Genomic DNA, 27,057 nt, shown 5'->3' on the forward strand with positions numbered 1-27,057 from the left:
GTGTTGTTGCTGCCGCTGCGATGGCGAGTAGAAAACCCTCACAGCAAAGCCGGGGAGAAGATCGGGATAAATACTCTGTGTTGTTACCTACCTACAACGAACGCGAGAATCTACCTTTGATTGTTTGGCTATTGGTGAAATATTTCGGCGAAAGGTGAGTTGTTTGTACGTGATTGGCGACAGGACAGGACAGGAGCCAGTGATGAGCTGTCAATACAGTGGCGTCAGATGGACACTGGATCATCATCTTAGCTTAGCAGCCTATTAGTGGTGACAGATCTCTGTTTCATTTTCTAGGCTACATGCCAATTGTGTCTTTATTAATTAATCCATCTGGGGAACTTCAATTTCATTATGAATTGAAAATGGGGGACCCTGATCATGATGTAAACAAGACTAAAGTATTTCTCTGGTCTGCATCCCCTTAATCAATCAATCAAAGTGACATAGCAGCGTAGATGTACAGATGGGTAGTAATAATAACAGAACATAGAACAAAGTGCAATAAGTAGTAGGGCAATGATGATAGTGATAACAGTATTAGTAGTAGTGAACAGACCGTAGTGAGTGCAGGGTTGAATCAGACGAGAGAGAGAGAGAGAGAGAGAGCGTTCAGATGAGTTCGTTCAGATGAAGGCACACATTCATATAATATCACACCTGTTTGCAGATAAAAATGCAATAACATAAAAATGCCACTAAAAATAAATACAAAGATAATTGAGAGAGAGAGACAGAGAGAGATGCATAACCAATAACAAGCTTTTTATGGTGTCATTTTTATTTTTATTTTACAGTGGATTTGACTATGAGGTCATAGTCATTGATGATGGCAGCCCAGATGGTACCCTGGAGGTGGCAGAACAATTACAGAAGATTTATGGAGACGACAAGATTGTAAGTCAAGATGAGAGCAACACGGCCCACAGATCCTGAACAAATCCATATCGACTTAGAGAGGGGACAAAAGACTGAGACGCACAAAGAAGATACAGTAGATAGATGGATATATAGATATATAGAAAGGTAGATCAGGACTCAAACAGACCAAACAACTCAAACAACATCTGCATGGTCACGAGATGGATGGATGGATAGATAGATAGATAGATAGATAGATAGATAGATAGATAGATCTTTTTATTTGTCCACTTTCTTGGAAATGTGTCTTTGGCTTCACCATGGTTACAATCAACAACACAGTGTACAAACACCAGACAGGCACAAAAGACATTGGCCCAAAACAGCCCAATACATTGACAGAATAAAAACAACACAAACACAGACGGGGATTCAGCCGTCGGGTACCTAATCATGGTTCAAATGAAAAGCTATGAATTCATCAGAGCAATGGCATGTGGGATGAAAGACTTCTTAAATATGTTTTTTTGGGCCTAGGGGAACTCAATAGCGCCTTCCAGATGGAAGCTTGTCAAACTCACCATGAAGGGAATGCAAAGGATCAGACGATATTTGCAGAGCCATGTCCCTATTCATTTAATTTAATTTATTTGTTAAGAGGGACAAGCACATTGATGAACATTCAACAATTATAGCCAGAGGCTAGTTTCCAGAGGCAGTCCCCCTGCCAGGAGTTCAAGGCTGCTCCTAGTGGATAACAAGGTTAGACACATATAAAAATAATCTGGGAAAATATACATATACACCTGGGAAAATATAAACATGGAACATCGAAGACAGCCTCACATGGTTTAACTTTAAGGTTAAAGGACCATTAACTTTACTTGTAATGTTAACGATCTTTGACAGTTTGTTCTTATTCTTCTTAAAAAAACTAGGCAAAACCTTTTTATTCCCAAATGTATCTGACAATGACGATATTCAAATCATAGTATGCCACCAGGGGATTCTCGGTTTCCTGTATTTCATAACCTAGTAGCTTATTATCTCCCCTCCTTTACACATACAGTGAGTAATCTACAGTGTGAAGGAGACCACGGCAGAGATGGAACAGCAATAATGTTTCTCAGGCACATTTGCAAACTTACATTTACATTTAGTCATTTAGCTGACGCTTTTATCCAAAGCGACTTACAAGTTCTGTACGACAAGACAGCAAGAAGGGTACAACTCTATCAGCTGGGTAACAATGTTCATCAAAGTGTTGCGTGTTACAGTGTAGGTTAGTTTATTAGGACAAGTGCATGACAGTAAGGTTAGTCAGGGTTAGATTTTATTTTTATTTTTTTTATTAATCATTTCAGATAATGGTTGAAGAAGTGAGTCTTTAGTCGACGGCGAAAGATTGGACGGGATTCGGCTGTCCTAACTGGGATGGGTAGTTCATTCCACCATTGTGGGGCAAGGACTGAGAATAGGCGACTTCTCTTTGATGACCCTCCGGGAGCTTGGATAGGAGTAGGTCTGAGGCGGCCAGAAGATGCAGAGCGTAGGGGTCTTGAGGGTGTGTAGTTAGAGACCATTGACTGGAGGTAGGCGGGAGCGGTTCCCCTTGCCGCACGGTATGCTAGGTCGAGGGCCTTGAAGCGGATACGTGCAGCAATGGGGAGCCAGTGCAGGTCCCTAAGAAGTGGGGTGACATGGGCCGACTTCGGTAGGTTTGAGATCTGGCGGGCCGCTGCGTTTTGAATGAGTTGAAGAGGCTTGGTGGCAGTGGCCGGGAGGCCAGCTAGCAGTGCTTGACCTCATGAAAGGAATAAAACACTCAAGAAAACAATTGTGTGAGGAGAGTGGAAATGTTTGTAACATAGTTAGACCCACGATGCACAAGTATGTGTCAAGAGTAGGGATGTTCGATATTGGCTTTTTTACAGATATCCGATATACCGATATTGTCCAAGGTAATCGGGTAATTAACATTACATAGCTCTTGTCATGGAATTAACACAACATTATGCATACTTTTGACAATAAATAAAATAAGAATGTGTTCTTACACTCTTGCCTGGGTAAATAAAGGTTAAATACATTTTTTATTTTATTTTATTTTTTAAACCGATACAGATAATTTCCGATATTACATTTGAATGCCAATATCGGACATTCCTAATCAAGAGGTTCTATAAATGCAAGACCTAATAGTGGTCTCGTATAGTAGATCACGTCTCTGTGTCAAGGCTACTTATAACCTATAAAAAAGAGAAGTCCAATGAGGAGAGTGACTGAGATTAATACTTAAGATCCCCCAGAGTTTGCTCTGAACAGGGTAAATCTGCATTTCGCTATGATGCCCTTAGCTCATGGAGTGAACTCCAACAGTCCCCTTGAGATTCTCCCCTCTGTTGCAGAGTTTAAAACCTTGATCTCCAACCTTTGTCAATCAAGTTATACATGTTTACATTTTTATATTTTTTTATAAATGTTTTTATTTTCCTTTTTCAAAACATACATAGAACAAGACTTCACAATACAGTAGACTTAATAACAAAGACACTAACAACACTAGCACTAACAACAATAAGCATAATAAAGACATAATATAAACTATAAAAGTACATTAACAGACATGACAAAAGACAAACAACAAAAACATGGCTCAGATGGCTTCATATGTTATACAATGTGTATATATATAGCAATAGTGGCGATTAGGGAGTCGGCTCCTGGCCAATGATAGCACCCAGTGGACTGATAATACATTATGATACCCTCTACAACGACACAAAGCACCCACACACAAGACAGTAGTGATCTCTAGGGAGGCTAAGAGTAATGAGGAAACCCGCCGAGTACAGTGGCGGATAGCGCAGGTCCAATATGAGATAGATATGGGTCCCATATTTCATAAAAAGTGTCCAACTTGGAGTGCAGCATACATGTGATGTATTCACAAGGAATACAGTCCATAATAATGTTGTGCCATGATCTCTTTGATGGGACCTCATCCTTGATCCAGAATAAAATAATGTTTTTCCTAGCAGCAAATGTCAACAGATTGAACAGTCTCCTATGTTTGAAGTTAGCAATATGAATATCTGGGAGGCCTAGTAAGAGGCACAGGGGATCCAGTTCGATGGGGGTCTGGAATATATCAGATAGTTCCTCTACGATGTCGAACCAATAGCTCTGGAGCTTTACACAGGACCAAAAGCAGTGGATGTGGTTTCCAATCTCTATCTTGCATTTAAAGCAGAGTGGGGACGCATTGGGATCCATTTTACTTTTAAGGGCAGGGGTTATATGAATGCGGTGTAATATCCTAACTTGAATAGACTTGGTGCGGTTGCAAACCGAGATTATTTTTGCATAGGTCCATGCATCCTGCCAGTCCTCTTCCGTTATCTCTATGTCTAAATCTTTTTCCCAGGACTGTTTAGTGACAAGGGAAGATAAAGATGAATTAAGGTTTAGAGAAAATAGATATTTGTTTTTTAGGAATCTGCAAGGAGAGGGCTTTCTCCACCTGCGAGGTGGAACTGTTAATTACCAGTGAGGTGTCCTTGGTGATAAACTGCCAAATTTATAAGTATTTAAAAAATCCGTTTTCAATAGACCATATCGCTGCTGTAGAAAGGACATTAGGGTCTGGCCATCAAACAAGTCGCCAAGGTTAGTTATGCCCTGCGTATGCCAGGTCTTGAAGCCGCCGCCAATTTGGTCTGGCTTAAAGTCAGGATTGCCTACGATCGGGGTAAGAGGAGAGGTCAGCTTAGCTCGGCCCTCCACCTTACGGACAGTCTTCCAGGCCTTGACGGAGCATAGTGTGATGGGGTTAGAGCATATTTTCCTAACAGACTTAAAGTCTTTGATAAATTGTAGGTTCCAGAGGGGGGACTTAGATTGCGAGGATTCAATGTCTAGCCAGATTGATAGTGGGTCTGATCTGAACCAACCGACAAGTACCCTAAGGTGTGCTGCTAGTTGGTAATGTCTTATATTAGGTAGGTCTAGACCCCCATCTTCACCATCCATCTGTAATTTGGCCATTTTCAGACGCGGTTTCTTCCCATTCCAAATGAATGAGCTTAGCCAGCCTTCTAGCACCTTGATAACCTTGTTTGTCAGCAGCACTGGAATCATTTGGAGAGGGTATAATAGTCTGGGGAGTACGTTCATTTTGATGAGGGCTATCCTACCCAGCCAGGAGATTGGTAAAGGGGCCCATCTAACTAAGTCTGCCCTTATGGTGTCTAAAAGGGGGGGGAAAGTTGGCCTTAAACAATGTATCGTAGGTGGGTGTCACAAATACTCCTAAGTAAACAAAGCCGGAGGGCGACCAGCGAAATGGGAAGGGCTCGGGCAGGATCGGAATGGATTTAAGTGTCCCAAGTGGCATTGCTTCGGATTTGGAAAAGTTAATTTTGTATCCCGATACCTAATACCTGAGATTGCGGCTGACTGCCTTATGGCCTGAGCGAGTAGTTCTATGGCCATGTCAAATAGTAAAGGGCTAAGAGGGTCCCCCTGGGGGTTCCCCCGTTGTAGAGGAAAGTTGTTAGACCTAAGCCCGTTAGTCAGAACCGCCGTCATCCGTGAGTTGTAAAGAACCTTGACCCAGTCAATAAAAGTGTTTCCTAGGCCAAATTCAGCGAGGGTTAGAAACAAATACGGCCATTCTACACGGTCGAATGCCTTCTCCGCGTCGAGAGACAGAACCACCACGGGGTGGTCTATCTCACGAGTCATTTGGATGATATTAAGGAGCCTACCCTTAATAAAACCAGTCTGATCTTCGTTAATAATGAAAGGGAGCACTTTTTCTAGGCGCATGGACAGGATCTTGGAGAGAAATTTTTGGTCCGAATTAAGTAGGGCTATAAGCGGCGCACTTTTCAGGGCATTTACCCTTTTTAAGGAGAAGGCAAATATTAGCCTCACGTAGGGACTGGGGTAATATCCCAACCTCAGAGGAATGATTAAGCATTGCCAGCAGGGGATCCAAGAGAATATGACAGAATTCCTTATAGAATTTGCATCCGAAACCGTCCGGGCCCGGAGCCTTACCAGATGGCATACCCTTAAGGGCGCACAGAGTTTCTTCCTTCGTAATTGGGGCGTTAAGGAGCAAGTTCTGATCTTTCGATACCTTAGGGAGGTGCAAGTCAGCGAAAAAAGCTTGCATGTCAGAGAGAGCACTATCGGGTCGTTCAGTCCTATAGAGTTGGGCATAGAAAGAGGCAAACTCAGAAAAGGACCTGACCCCGTTTGAGTCCGAGATTGAGGCTATTACTTGGGTGTCAGCCCTCTTTTTTGCCAAGTTAGCTAGGCACCTGCCAGGCTTGTCACCGTGTTCGTACATTCTCTGTCTGGCAAATTTAAGAGAGTATTCGGCGTCCTGGATCAGAAGAGTGTTTAACGCAGTTCTGGTGGCCGTAAGCTCTATAAGCACAGCCGGGGCTGGGTTTGAAACGTGAAATGTTGATTCTCAAGGTCGGCTAGTTTGGATTCAAGAAGTTTGCATTGTTAATTTTTCTTGCGTTTCATGGATGATACGTAAGACATAATCAGTCCGCGAGTAAAGACCTTGGATGTTTCCCAGAGCAGAGACGGGTTATCCGTAGAATGTGAGTTAATTGAGTAGAACATTTTGGCATTTTGGATTCGAAATAGGAGACAAACCTATCATCCTTGAGGAGGTATGGATTAAGACGCCAACGTCTCGACAGCGCCCTCTCTTCTGACAAGGAGTAGACCAGATATATAGGGGCGTGATCCGATAAAACAATACTTCCGATTGTGCAGGACGATACCAGAAAGAGCTTAGAGGAAGGGATGAAGACTGTTGCTCTTATGTGGGCCGCTAAAAAAGGTGAACTTCAGTTCGGATGGGCAAAGCGTTCTCCAGACATCTGAGAATCCAATGTCTGTACATAGGGAGGAGAGCATTTTTGCTTGCCTAGAGGGGGGAGCCGAACTGGGTGGGAGTTTGTCAAGAGACGGTATAAGGTGACAGTTAAAGTCTCCGCCCACAAAAGCATTCTCAGAGGTTTGTTAGTTTGTGGACGAAGTCCTGTCCCACCCAACTCTTTTGGAGTTTAGCGGCGTCGTTGGGTCCCATATGGGTTTCCTGTAATAAAGCAATAGAAACATTCTCCTTCTTTAAAAAGGTCAGAATCGCCTTCCTTTTCGCTAGTTTCTGAAGACCTTGAACATTCCAGGAGCAGAGCTTAAAGCTCTCGGAGTTAGCCATAGCCATAGAATATTAGGGGTTGTGTAGACGGGGCAGACATTAAAAGGCCTGTGGGCACACCAAATTCACCTATTTTAACCACTAAGCATATGTACCTAGAGCCATACATAAAACAAATATTTTCAGTAGTAGACATGTGTCCTGAGCCATACATAAAACATACATAAAAAACATATAAAGGTGCGGGACCGGTGGGCCTTTCCCCAACAACACAGGGACTCACCATAGGGCCTAAAACCCTCAAACCTACCATAAGTAGATTACTCTCTCAGTGGCTGCTTGCCACACTCCCAAACATAAACAAAAAAAGAAAAAGCCTCAAAACGTAGAGTAAATGGAAAAGTTCACATTAAACCTTATAAGAACATGGCTATGTTTAGACAAGAGACCTAGCAGGTCAAGAGAACCATAGCAAGAGAAAAATGGGGGGGGGGGGGGGGGGGGTAAATTACCTGTGTACTGCATGATAAACGTGTGCAGTACTGTACGTCCACCAGGCTGGAAGAGGGCGATACTCTGCTGACAGGTCCGTTGTTTCCTATGGTTCACACAGAGTAGCTTGCTGCCTTGTCATGGCGCAATTAGACCGCTGTGTCAGGAGAGGGCGCTGTGCAAAAGTTCGTCTGACATTTTAGCGGCCTAGCAGGTCAACAGCAGATGATGACTCCTCTGGCCGCAAACGCGATTGCCATGTGTGTGGCTAGCAGAGTGTAGCCTCACCAGTACCTCGTTTGGTACTGGTGAGGCCGGTGTCGAGGCCCCTTTACGCCGGGTCTTCAAGAAGTCTACGGCGTCGTCAGGCGATGAAAGATGTTTTCTCGTGCCGTCTTCGGCCGTGATGATAAGTCTCGCAGGGAACTGAAGAGACGGCTTGAGTTCTAGCTTGTAGAGGGGGCCATGCTCCGCGAATTCAGGACAGTAATCTTCAAAGATTAGGACTGGTTTCCCTCTGTATTCCAGCGTTCCCCTCCTCTTCCATGCCTCCCAGATAATCCTCTCTTTTATTCGATAGTGATGTAGGCGAGCAATAACCGCTCTAGGCCTGGAACCGGGTGCTGGCTTGGCAGTAAGGGCCCTGTGACACCGGTCCAGTTCGGGTGGTGTAGGGAGGACCTCCTTCCCCAGAATTTCAACCAGTACCTCCGCAAAAAAGTCGCTGGGCTGGTCGCTATGAACGGACTCATCCAGTCCTAATATGCGAATGTTAGACCGGCGACTCCGGCACTCAACGTTAGTTAGCTTAGCCTTTAGCTTGTCATTGCTCTCTTCTAGCGCCGTACACCTAGCCTCTAGCTCGTCCACCCTGCCAGTCCAAGTATTCAAGCCGTCTTCCACGGAGGTCAGACGCTCGGCATGGTCGTTAACCGACGTCCAGAGGCTGTCGAGTTTGGTTTCGAGCGAGGCAGCGGACGCTCTGATTTCGTTGGTTAAGGACTGCCTGAGCTCTTCAATTAGCCCAGCAATGGCGGTTATATCAGCGGGAGCGTCGTCCTTCTTGGATTCATTTCTCAGTTGTCTCGTCACCATTATGGTTTTTGCAGCCAAAATAAATAGGTAGAAACATAAAGGGGGTATATACAAAAAGGTTGAACCGAGTTGAAAATATAAAAAGAGGCTTTTAGGACTAAATATAAAAATACGGGAGTCACATCGTGGCAATGAGCGACTACTCGACCCGGAACCGGAACCCCTTTAATTTTTTTGTTATCCTTACTTTTGCCTAGTCTTGTCATCTTATGGATTTATATGCTGTGTGATGTTATGCCTTTCTTTAGCTTATTACTGTACAGTACGTACACTCGACTTGACTGTAAATGAGGGAAACCTCAGTTGCCTTTCGAGTTTAAATAAAGGTTTGTAATCCAATTGATCGACCCAGTGTAGTTCTATTAAAACAAATGTTACATGTGAAAGTAACTCTCTCTCTCTCTCTCTCTCTCTCTCTCCCTCCTAATTCTGTCTTTCAGGTTCTTCGACCAAGAGAGAAGAAACTGGGACTAGGTCAGTGTGATTACAGAGTGAAAGGCAGACTTGATAACAAACCAGAACTAGAGAAGTAATAGGACTTCCTGAGATTGGAAAACGGATTACATCTGTATTTGATTTGAGGGACGCGCCAATACCACGTTTTTATTGGCGATTCCGAGTACTGACTTTAAAATATCGTCCAATAACGAGTACCGATCTGATACGTTTTGCATTCGTTTTTAGTTCTCTGCATGTGGGTCATGGTCAGTGAGAGAGATAGGATGGAAGGGTGTGGTTCTGGGACGCTGGAATCAAGCCTTCCAGAGGTGTCGTTTGTGTACAGACGGAGGATAGTATTTAAAGGTATACACACGTGTACAGACAGGATAGTATTTAAAGGTATACACACGTGTACAGACAGGATAGTATTTAAAGGTATACAAATGTGTACAGACAGGATATTATTTAAAGGTATACACACGTGTACAGACAGAGGATAGTATTTAAAGGTATACACATGTGTACAGACAGGATAGTATTTAAAGGTATACACACGTGTACAGACAGGATATTATTTAAAGGTATACACACATGTACAGACAGGATATTATTTAAAGGTATACACACATGTACAGACAGAGGATAGTATTTAAAGGTATACACACGTGTACAGACAGGATAGTATTTAAAGGTAATACACACATGTACAGACAGGATAGTATTTAAAGGTATACACACGTGTACAGACAGGATAGTATTTAAAGGTATACACACGTGTACAGACAGGATAGTATTTAAAGGTATACACACGTGTACAGACAGGATAGTATTTAAAGGTATACAAATGTGTACAGACAGGATATTATTTAAAGGTATACACACGTAGACAGAGGATATTATTTAAAGGTATACACACGTGTACATACAGGATAATATTTAAAGGTATACACACATGTACAGACAGGATAGTATTTAAAGGTATACACACATGTACAGACAGATGATAGTATTTAAAGGTATACACACATGTACAGACAGAGGATAGTATTTAAAGGTATACACACGTGTACAGACAGGATAGTATTTAAAGGTAATACACACGTGTACAGACATAGGATAGTATTTAAAGGTATACACACGTGTACAGACAGGATAGTATTTAAAGGTATACACACGTGTACAGACAGGATAGTATTTAAAGGTATACACACATGTACAGACAGATGATAGTATTTAAAGGTATACACACATGTACAGACAGAGGATATTATTTAAAGGTATACACACGTGTACATACAGGATAGTATTTAAAGGTATACACACATGTACAGACAGGATAGTATTTAAAGGTATACACACATGTACAGACAGATGATAGTATTTAAAGGTATACACACATGTACAGACAGAGTATAGTGTTGGAGCCAAATGTATGATTTTGTTTACTTTGTAAATAATTGTATAGGTCTATAGTCTATATTTCATATATTTCATACATAGCCTATAGAAGCAGTTAAAATGCCATAATCTATATAATCACTGTTAGTGCCAAATGTATGGTTGTGAAATTATTATTATTATTGTTATCGGTATGAATGAAGTCATGACTTATATACATAATGGGTTTTGTGATCATGTATTGTTGTAATTATTATATTTTTGATAAGCTAATTAGGGAGATGCCAATTGAGATGCATGTGGCTAATTTGGGGAAACAGGCATCAGGTGTTTAAAATGGGCTGGCCGTCACACAGCCAGTGTTCTAAGAATGTTTGGTATGTGGCGACACGGTTTTTTGACCGCTGCAGAGCAGCCTATGTTTTGATTGTTTTGATTCTACAATATGATTTCGCCGTCAAACGGTAAGATAAACATTTCCTATGGTTCATTGTGGGGATTATTGGAATCCGAAGATCTATATGGAAAATATGAAAGGAAAATAAATGTCTCATACAAAATCCGATCTCCCGAGTGCTGCTATCTGAGCGCGTCAACCAAGCGCATACCAGTAGATCCAGAAGGTGCATTTACGTTGTATAAGGATTGCACCTTTAATAGTATTTAAAGGTATACACACGTGTACATACAGGATAGTATTTAAAGGTATACACACATGTACAGACAGGATAGTGTTTAAAGGTATACACACGTGTACAGACAGGATAGTATTTAAAGGTATACACACGTGTACAGATGGGATAGTATTTAAAGGTATACACACTTGTACAGACAGAGAATATTATTTAAAGGTATACACACGTGTACAGACAGGATCATATTTAAAGGTATACACGCATGCACATTATGTTCGTATTTTTTTTTATCACATTTTTTTATTATTATTCACATGAAACAGGACAACACATTAAACACAATCACAATACATAGAACTTCACAAGAAAATAACAAAAACAATAATAATACAGAATAACAATTTATACAGACAAAGAGAAAAGAAAACAGAGTTCAACCTTCTAAATTCTAAATCCAAGGGGTACTATCTAATAAATGGTCTTTCCCAGTGTTCAGCCCCGATTCCCGGCTGTGTGACCTTATATTAATAAAACGTACATCTCCAATTCACCACAAGGACCACTTTTTGAGAACACAACCCGAAAACAGAGCAATGAACCTTCATGAAAAAAACAAAAACCTGTAGAGGTGTTCCATAGACTCACAGAGACCGTGTAAAAGTGACCAAACAGTGAAGAAATAGTTAAATAGCTGCCCCCCCATTAAATCCCCAGCTAAACTCAAGAGGACAAGACAAAAGACAAGACAGACAAAACATTTCCTCCTCCCCCTCCCAAGAGACCCCCGGACTCACCCGAACACGCACCTCAACCCCGCTCAGCCGCACACGGCGGTCCTGACCTTTTCGGCTGCTGCAAACCACAGGTCAATACCTGCCTGACCCACCCCAATCACCCGCGCCGTGGATATCTCAAGATAAATCACATCCAATAGTGTTAGGGACCAGTTAATCACTGTAAGCTTCTCAGGCTCCTTCCATCTCATTGCTATTAGCTTCTTCGCTGCTGTGACACCTGCTAGGACAACCCTTTTTAGTTGAACGGACGCATGTAGTGTCGTTATATCGTTCAGGAGTAGCGTAACAGCTGTGAATGGGATAGTTAAGCCACACAGATCTGAAAGTTTGTCCGTTATTGACCTCCAGAAGCGGGCCACTGGTGGGCAATCCCAATACATATGCATATAAGTGCCAGTGGCCTTTTGAGAGCACAAAGTGCACCGAGAGTCGGTTATCAGGCCCATAGCAAATAGCTTCCTAGGTGTTAGATAGGTCCTATGAATATAATTAAAATTTATTTGCTGGTGATTGGGGTTGCGGGAAGATAATGCCACATTTGCCCAAACATCATCCCAGTCAAACTCGGGGTCCAACTCCGGGATATCCACACGCCAATGATACATTTTTATACGTGGATTGAATTAAGAGCGTATAAAAGTCTGAGACAAACCCTCTGGATGTCGTCCTGTCCACTATGAACCTGAGGAAGGGGTGTGGGTGCAAAGCTTGAGCCCACGGCACACCATGCGCCCTCAGTGCTGACCTTAGTTGAAGGTAAAGAAAGAAGGACTCGCCGGGAAGATCATAAAATTCTCTTAAGTCCTGAAACGCACGGAGGCCGTTCTTATCATAAATATCCTCCAGAGTATGCACTCCCCTCCTTTGCCATTGAGGAATATTAACCGGCTTGTGCCCAACAAGTAATTGCTGGTTATTAAAAATTGGAGAGTCCAGGTGCCATGGGCATTTAACCCCACACGACCTCTGTACATTACGCCACGTTTGGATCACGTGAGTTATGATTGGTCCATACCTCAGCCGGCATTTCGAAATAGAGACAGTGGAGTACACTACATCCTGCAATCTTAGCGGTGAGACTGCCGCCGCTTCTAAGGAGTGCCACGATACAGCCTCTACAGGGTCTAGCCAGCACATCAGAGGTCTCAGTGAAAAGGACTAGAAATAAAGCTTAAAATCAGGGATTGCGAGGCCCCCATCTTGTTTCCTACGTTGAGTAGTAGCCCTTTTGATTCTCGGGCGTTTGTTATTCCAGATAAACTTAGATACCATCGATTGTACCTTGCGCCAGTGGTCTATTGGGGGGGGCAGGCGGAGCATTGAGCTAACAAAATGTATCCTAGGCAGGACGTTCATTTTGATTATGGAAGCCCGGGCTTGTAAGGAGTTAGGAAGGGACGACCACCTGTCTAGATCCTGGCGTATTTTATCATAAGTACCCGTGAAGTTGTACTTAGTAGTTTGATTCAGCGTGGGGAATATCTCTATGCCCAAGTATTTAAAATGTTCTACTATGGGGATATCAGCTGGTAGTCGTACCGCCTTGGCCAGCTCATTAAGAGGTAGGCAGGCTGATTTGTTCCAGTTAATCTTAAAGCCTGACATTTTACCAAAGTCGTCGATTATTCTCAATAATTTTGTGGCCGACCGGGAGGGGTTGTCCATAAAAATCAGCAGGTCATCCGCATAGAGAGCAATTTTGTGTGGAGTATTATTGACCATTATGGGGACGATGTCCTCCGATTGCCTAATAAATTGGGCCAATGGTTCGAGGGAAAGCGCGAACAGTCCTGGGCTCAGAGGACAACCCTGTCTAGAAGATCTGGAGACTGGAAAGAGTGTGGAACAGTTTTTGCCTGTCAGTATCATCGCAGACGGCGAGGCATACAGGACTTTAATCATATGAATAAAACTCTTTCCAAGACCCATGACCTCAAGTACCTTCCACAGGTATGACCACTCAAGTCTGTCAAACGCCTTCATGGCATCCAAAGACAGAACTGTGGACGGAGCTGTATTGTCTTTACTGTTATCGATTACATGCAACAGCCTCCTAAGATTATCTGCAGCCAGGCGCTCCGGGATAAAACCAGTTTGATCGCAGTGTACCAATACCGTCATAAATCTTTGCAGGCGGCGGGCCAGCACCTTGGCAAACACTTTTAAATCGGCCCCGAGAAGACTCAAGGGCCTATAGCTACCACAATCATTGGGATCTTTGTCCTTCTTGAGAAGTAAGGAAATCAACGCCATGTTGACATCTCTTGAGAACTCCCCTTGTTCGATAGCATAATTGATCATATCGAGCATCAATGGACCCAGTTGGTCCCAGAAAGCTAAATACACCTTGGGTGGAATACCATCCCAGCCTGGTGCCTTGCCCCTCTGCATTTCAGCAATCGTCTCCCTCAATTCCATAAGAGTGATCGGTTTCCCCAGTTCCTTGGCCTCTTCCTCAGAAATGTGGGGTATCTCAAGCCCGCCAATGAACGATTCAAATTTAGAGTCATCGAGATTAACCTCTGAGCTATATAACTGAGTAAAACTCTTTAAAAGTGTCGTTGATCTTTTTCGAATCAGTAGTGACTGTACCCTGTCTCGTCTTGATCGAGGGGATATCCGAGAAATGATCATTCGAGCGTATTTTCATTGCCAATAGATGGCTAGGCCTGGAGCCGTGAAAGTAGTAATTTTGTCTTGTCCTATGTATCAAGAACTCAGACTGTTGTTTAAGTATGGAGTTTATTTCTTTCTTGACTATCTTACGTTGTGTGTTTAGTCGTTCACTATAGTTAGTTTGCAAGGATGCGTATAGGTCCGCATATAATGTTTCCAGTCCTTCTAGTTTTTTTGACCGGGATTTTCGCAAATTGGAGGCGAAAAGTGTGACATGACCCCTGATAAATCCTTTCAATGCGTTCCACAGGACCCTAGGGTCTTCGACCGTGCCAACGTTGATCTGCAAGAATTCAGCTAGTTTACTCCTGAACTCAGAACAGAAATCATCGTTCTTTAACAAGGTTGAGTTAAAACGCCATCTGGGAGCTCTCGTGGAGAGCCTGCCAAAGGTTGCCGTAAGGAAAATCCCTTTGTGGTCCGGGAGAGCCAGGGGAACCAATGAGACGTCGAAACTATCAAACATATTAGGGGACGCGAATGCATAGTCTATTCGAGAGAAGGTTTTGTGTCTGGCTGACAGGTGAGAGTAATCCTTGAGGGTGGGATTGGATATGCGCCATAGGTCTGTGAGCCCAGTGTCCTGGGCCCACATCCTGAGGGCCTTAGAGGACCGTTGTTGGTCGCTTGTTTCAGAGGACCCGGACCTATCCATCTCCGCATCCCAGCACGCATTAAAATCGCCACCCACAATGAGAGCGTATCCAGTAAGTTCCAACAAATTCTTCGTGATTGTATTATAGAACGCTGAATCAAATGTGTTAGGGGCATACAATGCTATTATTGCCATCTTCCTATGAGAGAACTCAACTTTTGCTATAGTAATCCTTCCCTCCGTGTCCGACCACAAGTCCAGGACTTTGATATCAAGGTTACGTCTTGTAACTATGACGACTCCTTTCGTCTTATCCTCGGCTGAGGATGAGGAGATAACATGATATTGTCGATTTGCCAGCCTTGACACATCACCTACCAATAAATGCGTCTCACTAAGGAGAGCAATGTCAATATTTCTTCTCTTCAATAACCAAAGGACACTGGCACGCTTGTGAGGGGCGTTAAGACCCCCAGCGTTCCAAATTAAAATATTCAATTTAGCCATGGTCGAATTTGTCTAAATGCGTAGAGAACATACCAGTGCAGCTAGGCTGAGGCTCGAGGCGCTGATCCAGGCGGGCCCAGACGGTCAATCTCAGGAGTTCAGAGGAGGAACAATCACACACATATAAGACAACAGTACATAAAACACAGAACAATACCACCCCAGTTACAACCCACCCTCCTTCTACTCTAAACCCTAACCCACCCGTCCTATTATTAACCCTCCTATACCCACTCTCCAATCCCCTCCCTATGCCCCATCCACTGAGGATGGTCATCTTCCTCTCATTACCCACTGGAGTCATGGATCCAATAAGACGCTCTCCACTCCGACCCCCCTCTAGATAAACCCCTGATTAAACCCCCACTAGTCCAATAAACACAAATAAAAATAAAAATTAATCTCAATAAAGATATCGGTCGAAAACCACCGTGAGCCTTGGCTCTAACACGAGACAACTATAATGGAAAAAATAGCCATTATTATATAATAACTCAACATCAACCCTGTGATCATCTACTACCGAGTCTGCGTATCAATGGCGCAACGTTATAGCATAAATGGATAAAGGAAAATTCAAAACAAAATCAAATTAAAGCATAGTCTAAGGCAGGATCGGATCTCAGTTAAATTGCGCATACAGATGTCATTAAAACAGCGACAATAAGAAGAAAAGGAAAGAGGGTTATGGCTAAAGTGCAAGCAAAGCTAAACCTGACCCAACCTGTTATCATATATTTTGTATGTATATTCGGTCGAGAACCACCGTGAGCCTTGACCCTAACATGAGACAACTATAATGGAAAAAATAGCAATTTTTATATAATAACTCAACATCAACCCTGTAACCATCTACCTCAGAGTCTGCGTATCAATTTTGCAACATCATAGCATAAATGGATAAAGGAAAATTCAAAACAAAATTAAATTAAAGCGTTGTGGTAACGGGAGATATGTGTGTGTGTGGTGCACTGGTGGAGCGGATCAAATAAACCGCCAAACGTTAAGTCGCAGTCCGGTGCGTTAATTGAAGACATAATAACCAGCAGATAGTCTAAGGCAGAATCGGATCACATTTAAATCGCGCATACAGATGACATAAAAACAGCGACAATAAGAAGAAAAGGAAAAGAGGGTTATGGCCAGAGTGCAAGCAAAGCTATACCCGACCCAACCTGTTATCATATATTGTATATGTATATTCAACCGACCTTCTACTATTGGAGCCCAAGGCTCAAAACATCCTGGATATAAAAATAAAAGCATACAAGAAGTTAGTTAAGGACCCGATCACCATTGAATTGTGCAAACCAATGTCACTTTGAACAGCAACAGCAACCAAAATACGTAAACATTAACGGGTCTCGAATGTCACGGCGCAGACGATAGACGCAGCCCGCTAGCCAGCCCGAGGCCAGCGCGTAAGCTAGTGATGAATCCGGCTAGCACGCTAGAATCTGTCATGTACATTGTTCAGTTAGCTCGTTAGCCTCCATAGAGCTCGGATGGGCAGCTGGTAGTTAGCCTGTCTGGGCCTGATAACAAGCAATTGCGAGTAGTCCGCCCTAACAATGTATTTAGGTCCACAACGCCAAGCCACTCACCCGACAAAGCTATCAAGCCACCGTCTCGACCAACCCCCCGAGATATTCCTCCGCTTTGGCCAACGACCAAAATGAGCGACGGTCATCGCCCTTACATAGCACAGACAATCTTGCGGGGGCGAATAGCGTAGGCCTCAAGCCCAGTTTCCATAGCTTGGCCATGACCAGTTTGTATTCGCCCCTCTGTGCCTGAACCTCCGGCGTGAAGTCCTCGAAAATGGCCACTTTGTGATTGTCGAGACCCAGATCCCCCCTTCTGGCCCGGGCTGACCGCATGATGAGTTCTCTCTGTTGTAGCCTGTTTAGCTTGACAATGATGGGCCTCGGCTCCTTGCCCACACCAGGACTGGTCTTGCCCGCTCTGTAGGCCGACTCACACAAGGGCGGATCGGGAAGGACATCCTTCCCCAGTATCCTCTGCACCAGCTCCGGCATGTTCTCCGAGAGACGTCCTCCCTCACTGCCCTCCGGTACACCAACAATCCTGATGTTGTATCGTCTCTCCCTGGACTGCAGTTCCACAATTACCGACTGTAGTTTGCCGACGTCAGCCTGCGTAGCCAGCAGGGAGCTCTCTAGACCCGCCATCCTTTCACCTTGTTGAGAGGCCTCAACCGTTAGCGAAGCTAGTTCGCTAGCGTTAGCTGCGGCGGCAGCGTGTAGCGACTCCATCTTTTCTTTCAACGGACCTACCGCCAGCCTGATTTCCTCCGACATTGCCCGATGGAAGGAATCAAAAAGTTCCGCCTGCGCTTTCATCTGAGCATCAGCGAAGCGTACCTCAAAGTCCGCATGGAGTTTGGTCACGACCGAGAGAATTTCACTTATCTCAGGCGAAAGCGAGGACGGGCCCGGTGCCATTTTGTCGGCTGAAGCGTTGTTGGCTCTTGTTCCCGGCTTCGACATCACGAAAAGTTATAAAAAATAAAATAAAGACTAGTGGGGTGACAGTGTTTTCCGCACGATAATAGGGAGCTCCCGTGAAACACGTCTCACCCCATGAACGCCTGGCTCCGCCCCCCCCCGCACATATGTTCGTATTTAAAGGTATACACATGTGTACAGACAGGTTAGTATTTAAAGGTATACACACGTGTACAGAGGTTAGTATTTAAAAGTATACACACATGTACAGAGGTTAGTATTTAAAGGTATTCACACGTGCACAGAGGTTAGTATTTAAAGGTATACACAATGCACATACAGAGTACAGTATTTAAAGGGAGGGTATACACCCGTGTACAGGTGGTTGTATTTAAAGGGAAGGTACACACACACACACACACGTGTGCAGACAAGAGGACACCCGCCCCTTCCTCTTGGGCATTTTCGGGTATATTTATCTTTCAGCCAAACCGCAGCTGACCTGCCCGGTGGTGAAGTAATGGCATTGCGTCCTCCTCGGCAGCAGGAGACACACCGTCCTCTTCATCACCGCTGATGAGCCTTTGTTTCCTCCACCAGGCACTGCCTACATCCATGGCATGAAGCACGCCACGGGCAACTTCATCATCATCATGGATGCCGACCTGTCTCATCACGTGAGTGGAGCCTCGGTGTGTGTGTGTGTATATGCGCGCGCGCGTGTGTGTGCGCGCGCGTTTCTACCTGAGGTGAGCTTTCATCTGGCCTCGAACCCACAAGCCCTGTGCTTATTATGCCAACAGTGTGTCATGGACGGCTGCAATATTAATCAGAATATCTTTGGACGTGTTCAGCTCTGTTGCATAATATATAACGAACGTGTTACATAATACAACTTGTAGGGTCTCCCTTAACACAATGTGTTATAGTGCCCCCGGAGGAGAGTCCCATTTAACTTAAAGTCATCAAGGCCGTCAGGCTGACTTTAAACACTTAGATATTCACTCACTTTAGACACTTTTTAAACATTACACCATATTTATTTGATCTATTTATTCCTACAAATTTGCACTACCTCTTCTACCTAATTTTAGCATTTTTTTTTTTTTGTGATGCACCGATGTGAAAATTGTAGCCGATACCGATATTAATATTGCTGTGCTGTTCATATTTACCGATGTCGATATCTCTGTATAGAAAACACTTTTATATGATAATCAAATAAAGAGCTATTTTCCAAAACGCATAATTATTTTACTTTTGTAACTTATTTTCAGAAATGACTGATATTTTGAAACTTTAAGGCCAAAACATGTAAAAAGAAAAAAAAATTATTAAAAAAAAATAATATATATATATATATATTTTTTTTTAAATATCGGCCCATATCGGCCCTATCTTGATATCGGGCCGATACCGATGTGTAAAAAAACTGCCATATCGGCTGATATTATATCGGCGGCCGATATATCGTGCATCACTATTTTTTTTATTACTTTTTTCTTGCATTTAGAAAATATTTGTTTTGTATAGTGTTTGGTCTTTACTTTTTCCAACTAGTTTTTGACTTTTGCACATTCTCAGGAGGGTCATACAGAACCAAGCATTTCACTATAACTATAATATATAGGGATGCCCCGATCGATCGGACAGCGATCAGTATCGGCCGATATTCAGTATAAATATGAGATTGGTGAATTCCGATAATGCTTTATTTTCGCCGATCGTGAAAACCGATCAAAAAACATTATCCAATTCTTAGCGGAGATCTCACTCGCTGACTTCTCTCTCAGACACACAGAGCTGCAGCACACTGCTCCTCCCCCTCCTCCTCCTCCCCTGCCCCTCCCTTACCCGTATCAACACAGAGGCTCCTATTGCCTCCGGCAATAGTCTGCTCTAGTGCATGAGACCTCCGTGAGCTAACGTTAGCTACCTAGCTAACGTTACTGTTTAAACTAAATGACCCAGTCAACTATTCACTTTTAGTTTAATACATGATGCATTGTCTAACGTTATCTAGCTGTCTAGCTACTGATAGCTGCTGATATCAACAAATGCTCCAGCAATAGTCGAGTGCATGATACCTCCGTTAGCTCAGTAGCCAACGTTAGCTCACGTTAGCTCTATATGAAATGTCCCAGTAAACTAAATAGTTCACTGAGGCGTTGTCTTAATGTTATCTAGCCGGCTAGCAGTAGCTACAGATAGTTCCTGATATCAATGTCTTATAACATTGATTCGATGCATATTCGAGCCCCTGGCTTGCATCGCATGAGGGCATGCTGAATGTGATTTGACCAAAGCAGAGTATACAAATAGGGTCCAGCTGCAGCGCCGGAGAATCCTGGCTCTAGCTGGAGGCTACTCGAGTACACACAGACAGTGGAGCTGTTTGCAGATAGCGAGCATTTTGACTGGTGGTGGCGATGAAATTATATGTTTAATTTTTTTTTATAAAACCAAAAACTATCGGTATCGGCCGATATGGCTCATAGACGATTGGTGATCGGTATCGGTGGCAAAAAACATGATCGGGGCATCCCTAATAATATAATACCTTATACTGCTCTACTGTAGCTGAGAACTTGATTTCTGTGGTCAGAATTTCGATGTACGTACGAGCAGGACATTGTTTTTTTTCTATTGTATTCTATTTGATGGTTGTTTCTCTCTTTGCTTGCAGCCTAAATTCATCCCTGAATTCATTGAGTAAGTCCTCCTCTAAACCTCAGTTTGCTGTCTTGTGTTTAATGTACTAATGTTTTGACTCACTTTGTGCTGTATTGATGAATGAATATACCGAGGTCTGGATCTGTGAAATACAACTACTATGTTTTAAGTCGTCCTCAGATTCTCTGTGCTTTTTGTGACCGAGCCCAGCAAGTCTCTGTCGGTTATTTTTCAGATTTTTACAGATTATGAAAGTACAGAAAATATTTGAAGAAGATATGCTTATTTGAATCTAGAGTGTCAGAGCAGAGAAAAACAGAGAAAATCCTATCTAAAGTTTGGCTGCATTTTTAACACCTTGGTAGTCAGGTACTAGGTGTTTTAAACAAAGGTTTTTACTATTTAGAGATACTATAACTGTTAGCGAATATGAGAATATGAAAAAAAGTTAAAACATTTCATTCATTTTCTCGCCATCTGACTTCCAGACATGAGTATCTTACCACTGGGCCCGGTCACATTCGTATTGAAGGTACAGACTGATTCTGTGTATGTACTGTATGTATTAAGTGTGCATCTGAAGCTGATCCACGTACTGAGGGGAGGGAGGTCAAGCGTTCTGCCGGAATGTAATCAAACGGGAGCTCCGCTCTCACAGTATCGACTCCTTACATTTTCGGGCCACTTCCCTCACAAAAAAGCCAAAGTCCCGGACGACACTTTCAACTGGTAGAACAAACAACCACTCGGACTGTAGCCGACCCCTGTGTGCGCACAATGGCGTTTGTCGGTTGATGATTTGTTGGGAGAAATGCCTGTCAAAATGGCGTCAGCGTTTTTCATTGAAACCGCTGCTCCCCTTAAAATAGGAGCCAACAACGAGGTTTTTGCATCCAAACGTTGCCCCAAGTCTCGACTACAACCGTGTGAAAGCTGATTATTTTTTCCCGCTTGGGACCTTTGAGTTTTTAACCAAAAGGCGATGGGTGCGCCGTCACCTATTAGGAATTCGATGAGGCCAAAGCTGGGCGAGCGCTCTCTCTGATTGATTGATTGAAAACTTTATTAACAGATTGCAGAATGGGTACAATACAGTACAGCTCAATACACACAATTGTTAAGGGGATGCAGACCAGAGAAAGACTTTCGTCTTGTTTACATCAGGGTCCCCCATTTTCAATTCATCAGGACATATATGACATACAGATAGACAGTACTGCTACATCTATACATTTATGACATACCAGATTTGCAAATACAGTACTGTTTGTGATACAAAAAGAGTCCAGAAAAGAGAGTATATACATTTGACGTAAAAACTGTACATTGGAGGAGGTTGGGTGAGGTTGGGTGGGGTTGGGTGGGGGGTAGTTGGGTAGGAGGGGTTGGGGGGGGAAACACTGTACAACTGTACAAGCAAAACTGTACATTGGAATATTGACAACCATACTAGGTAATTTACTGTACATTGGAGGGGGTTGGGGGGGGGACACTGTACAAACAAGCAAAACTGTACATTGGAATATTGACAACCATACTAGGTAAATTACTGTACATTGGAGGGGTTACTGTACACTGCTAGTTACAATCCTCTCTGAGCTTAAAAGGCAGTTTTTCCATGATCAATTATAATGGATTATAGCAGGTCAAGTGATTAAAAGAAGTTGCTGTAACAAAATTATTATACATTTTTTATGTTTTAGACCATCTCACAGAGGTGGAATATGCTATTTAGATAAATATTGGTTCTGGAAAAAAAAATTGTGTGATGGCAGAAAGACGTTTGACCTACTGAGGGGTGCGTTTGTTTCGCTCATCAGGAAGCAGAGAGAGGGGGACTATGACCTGGTCTCTGGAACTCGATACAGAGGAAACGGGGGCGTGTACGGCTGGGACCTGCGCAGGAAAGTCATCAGGTGAACCCTTCCTTCCCCCTCCAACTCTCCTGTCTTCCATTAAATCCTGTTTGCGATAAATGAGATTGAGGTCGATGGTTTACTCTGTCTGCATCCGTGTCTTTGTGACTCTCTCTCTCTGTCACTCTTACTTACTTATTTATCTCTCTCGCCCTTCTTTCTTTCTCTCTCTCTCACTCCTTTCTCTCTTACTTCTTTCTCTCTCTCACTCTTACTTATTTTCTTTCTCTCTCACTCTTATTTTTCTCATTCTCTCTTACTTTCTCTCATTATCTCTCTCACTCACTTTTACTTTCTCTCTTTATCACTCTTACTTATTTTTCTCTCTTCTTTATCTCTCTCTCACTCCTTTCTCTCATTCTCACTCTTACTTCTTTCTCTCTCTCTCACTTCTTTCTCTCTCCTCTCTCTTACTGGTCTCTCTTACTTATCTCTCTCTATGTGTATCTCTCTTCTTTCTCTCTCACTCCTTTCTCTCATTCTCACTCTTCTCTCTCTCTCTCTCTCACACACAGTCGGGGAGCTAACTATGTGACTCAGGTTCTGCTCAGACCTGGTGCATCAGACCTTACAGGCAGCTTCAGGTAAGTGTTTGGAGACACTGGGAGGGGGTGGGTGTGTGTGTGTGTGTGTGTGTGTGTGGGTATGTGTTGGTGGGTGGGTGGGTGGGTCTCAAACATAACTCTGTGCATGGTCTCAAACATGGATGCGTAGCTCGACCAACTGTTTTGTGTGTGTTTGTGTGAGCGACCTCAGGCTGTACAAGAAGAAGGTGTTGGAGAGTTTGATGCAGCGCTGCGTGTCCAAGGGTTACGTGTTCCAGATGGAGGTGATCGTCCGGGCCAGGCAGCTCAACTACACCATCGGAGAGGTGAGGCCTCTTTCCATTCATTCATTTCCTTTCAAGTTTTATTTTATCTGTCACATATGTACATTACAGTGAAATGCTTGGTTCTGTATGAGAGAGATACAGATATGAGAGAAAGTAAAAAGAATAAAGACCAAACATTATACAAAATATACAAAAAGAAAAAAATGCTAAAATGAGGTAGAGATGGAGTGCAAATATTTTAGTAATAAATAGTGTATAGTAAAAAGTCTTAGTGTTAAGTAAAAAGTGTCTCAAGTGAATGTTAAAGTGAGCACACGCATGTGGATTGTGTGCAATGAATGTAGAATGGATGGGTTAGTGTTGCATGTGCATCCTGATGGCCTGGGGATAGAAGCTCCTTCTGAGTCTCTGTACTGGCCATGAGACTCCGGCCAATGTTTTTTATTGTCATATTATTATTTTTTAATTGACATCACATTCATTTATTTATTTATTTATTTATTTATTTATTTATTTATTTATTTATTTATTTATTTATTTATTTATTTATTTATTTATTTATTTATTTATTTATTTATTTATTTATTTATTTATTTATTTATTTATTTATTTATTTATTTATTCATTCATTCATTCTCATTATTTAACCATGACAATCCACTCAGTGCAAAATAAAGGTTTCCACGAGTCCTGAATACACATAGTATTCCATGACATAATTTATCACCATGACATTTTGCTAGGCAAAACGACAGGTGTTTAAAGTTCAAATAACACGTGATTATCATTAATAAAGGACAACCGTGGCCAATGAGCTGTGTTTATATGGCACCGCAGCCATATAGGTAGGAACACCTAGTAAAATAAATACTGTGAATATTGTAGAGGAGTAGGTACGCTCAAATACATTATTCTTGCTGTGCGTACCGTACTGTGGCCCGCGACCTGCTATTCTGTACTGGCCGTGGCTGTGTGGGTACGTGTTGTCAGTATCCCATCACTAATATGATTCACTGATTAAAAGAGATAGGTGCCATAAAGTGCTACAGCACACTGCACTGTAGCACTTTATGGCACCTATCTCTTTTAATCTTTTAATCAGTGAATCATATTAGTCTTATTGAATTAAATCAGTGTTTACTGAATTAGACTAGGTTTTTATTGAAATGGATTAGTTTGCTATTGAATCAATTCACTGTTTTATTGACTTTTTTTTTTTAATGATTAGTTTCTACTGGATTTTTATTGAATCAGTTTGTATGTCTGTCATGAGGATCAGTATTTATTTATTTAGTATATATCTAGTTCAAATGGCTATAACTGAGACCTGAGTACTATATCTCGTGCTTCCATGTCAATGGAAAAATGACAATAAACATAACTTAGACTTTTTTTTTCTATCTGCTTCCTCCCAAAAACAGGTACCGATATCCTTTGTGGACCGAGTTTACGGAGAGTCCAAACTGGGAGGGAACGAGATCGTGTCGTTCGTGAAGGGACTGCTGACTCTCTTCGCGACCACATGATCGACGCCGCGTTTGACTCGGACGGGACGCCGCGGCCCAAAGTCACGTGTCTTTATTGTTAAAGGTTGCCGTCTTAATGCAATAGGTTCTCTGTTAATGGATAAATGGAACAATGTGGAAAAAATGCCCCCCAAGTGGTTCAGGTGAGGAGGGCTGATCTGGTGTACCTTGTCCACCGTCGCTAAGTTATTATTGGATGGGCGAAAAGGGAGTCTAGATCAGCTCTTACCTGAGAATACAGGCTAAGCACTAGCCCACACGCCTGTCGCTTGTGGAGTGATATGAGGGGTGAGGAGGCACAGTTTCCCCCCTTTGTTGGCACATGGTATTTAATATTCCTCCATATCTTTGGAACGTGACATATTCTCCTTGTACCGTGTCGTAGGGCACACGTTAATGGGTTTTTAAAGGGTGTGTAGTGAAGGTGACAAGAATGCTTTGCATCCTTCCCCTTATTAAATCTGAACAAAGTGTGCCCCGCATATCATTCCAAAGAGAGCCGATAGAGTTCCACGTTAACTGCATATATTGACGGCTGATGAAGAGTTCCACGTTAACTGCATAGTTGGTGAATGGGTATCCGCGTACACTTAACTGGTAGACCTGTGATTGTATACAATAAAATTAGTTTTGTTTCCTAACGCCTGAAATTGCTACTGTTTTCCTTCTTCTTGATTTATATACCCAAATGTTTTACGTGGGAATGATTTTATTAAAAGGCCTGCTTTCTCAAATGACGAGCCCTATATGTGGCGTCTAACACTGGTGGATCCCCACATGACAAAAAGAAACGTTGTCTGTTTTAAGATAAGATGTTCCTTTATTGATCCCCTTGGGGAAATGCAGGCATCATAGCAGCATGGGGGAGGGAGGAGGTACAGGTAGTAAAAACACAAGCAGTGTAAACAAAATAACAAGTCAATATAATTTACTTATCTAACTAACTGAAATATACAGTATTCACAGTATATCACAGTATCTCATAAGGTGCAGTATGCATAAGGTAGTGTTATTGTCCTTTTTTAGGTTCCTAGCAGTTGTAGTTGGATGTCTGGCAGCAGTCCCTGCCCACTGTTGTGGAGCCTGATGGCCGCTGGTATGAAGGACTGGCCGTCTGTTTTACATGATTATTGAACACTGATGTGAACATCTGGTGAATCTGACCTCATAGGTCAAAGGTGAGCACAAGGGTCACCTCGGGTCTCCCATTCTGATGAAGATGATTATTAGTAGTATTATTATTATTATCAAATAGGAACATAAATCACTATAACACAGAATTGTAACTTATTTGAACTATTAAACTACCACTATATTAAGACCATTAAATGAATAATATACCCCATTGCCCTTCCTCCTACTCTTCCTCTTCATCCACACACACCACTGGACATGCTATGCCAAAGAAGGGGCACAGGACATGACAAAACGCCTACAGGCTTCGGGCTGCGGCTGCCTGAATACTTTCGACAACAAATGTTTGTTTCCGCGTTTCTGGTCATGTGACATGTGCGCCAATCGTGGGACCGCAAGTTTCTACACTGGTTCAGCTTAGGCGCTCTTTCGAAGTTGGTTAAGGTTAGAGTTTGTCTTAGCGTGGCGATAGAACGCCTGCCCTTCTTTCGACGGTTAAACTTAGGCACTCTTTCGAAGTTGGTTACGGTTAGAGTTTGTCTTAGAGCATGGCGATAGAACGGCAGGTAGTTTGCAGGCTGTTAGACCCAGAAATAGGCGCAGAACTTGCTGTCCCACGATTGGCGCACATGTCACATGACCTGGCCAATCAGAGCGCAAAACTCGAACGTGGAAACAAACATTTGTTGTCGAAAGTATTCACGCCTTCGGGCTGCCCCAATCCCTACTCAGGAAAGTAGTTCCGGCCGATTCAGCACAACAACGGCAACTAGCACAGTACAGCGCCACCTACTGTCGGCTCACCCAGGATACCACTCCGA

General features: G+C 42.8%; 1 protein-coding gene across 1 annotated transcript; it reads left to right on the forward strand.

The window, feature by feature from the left end:
* On the forward strand, positions 1-25,743 carry LOC311243384 (dolichol-phosphate mannosyltransferase subunit 1-like). Its single transcript, XM_084332600.1, has 9 exons — positions 1-154; positions 798-897; positions 9,079-9,112; positions 18,756-18,832; positions 20,842-20,867; positions 22,649-22,744; positions 23,260-23,328; positions 23,501-23,615; positions 24,998-25,743. Exons 1-9 carry the CDS (start codon positions 21-23, stop codon positions 25,100-25,102), a joined length of 756 nt encoding a protein of 251 aa, XP_084188726.1. The 5' UTR covers positions 1-20; the 3' UTR covers positions 25,103-25,743.
* Positions 25,744-27,057: the final 1,314 nt, after the last annotated feature.

The sequence above is a fragment of the Notolepis coatsorum genome (assembly GCF_963971535.1).
Source record: "Notolepis coatsorum genome assembly, chromosome: 17".
Lineage (NCBI taxonomy): Eukaryota > Metazoa > Chordata > Actinopteri > Aulopiformes > Paralepididae > Notolepis > Notolepis coatsorum.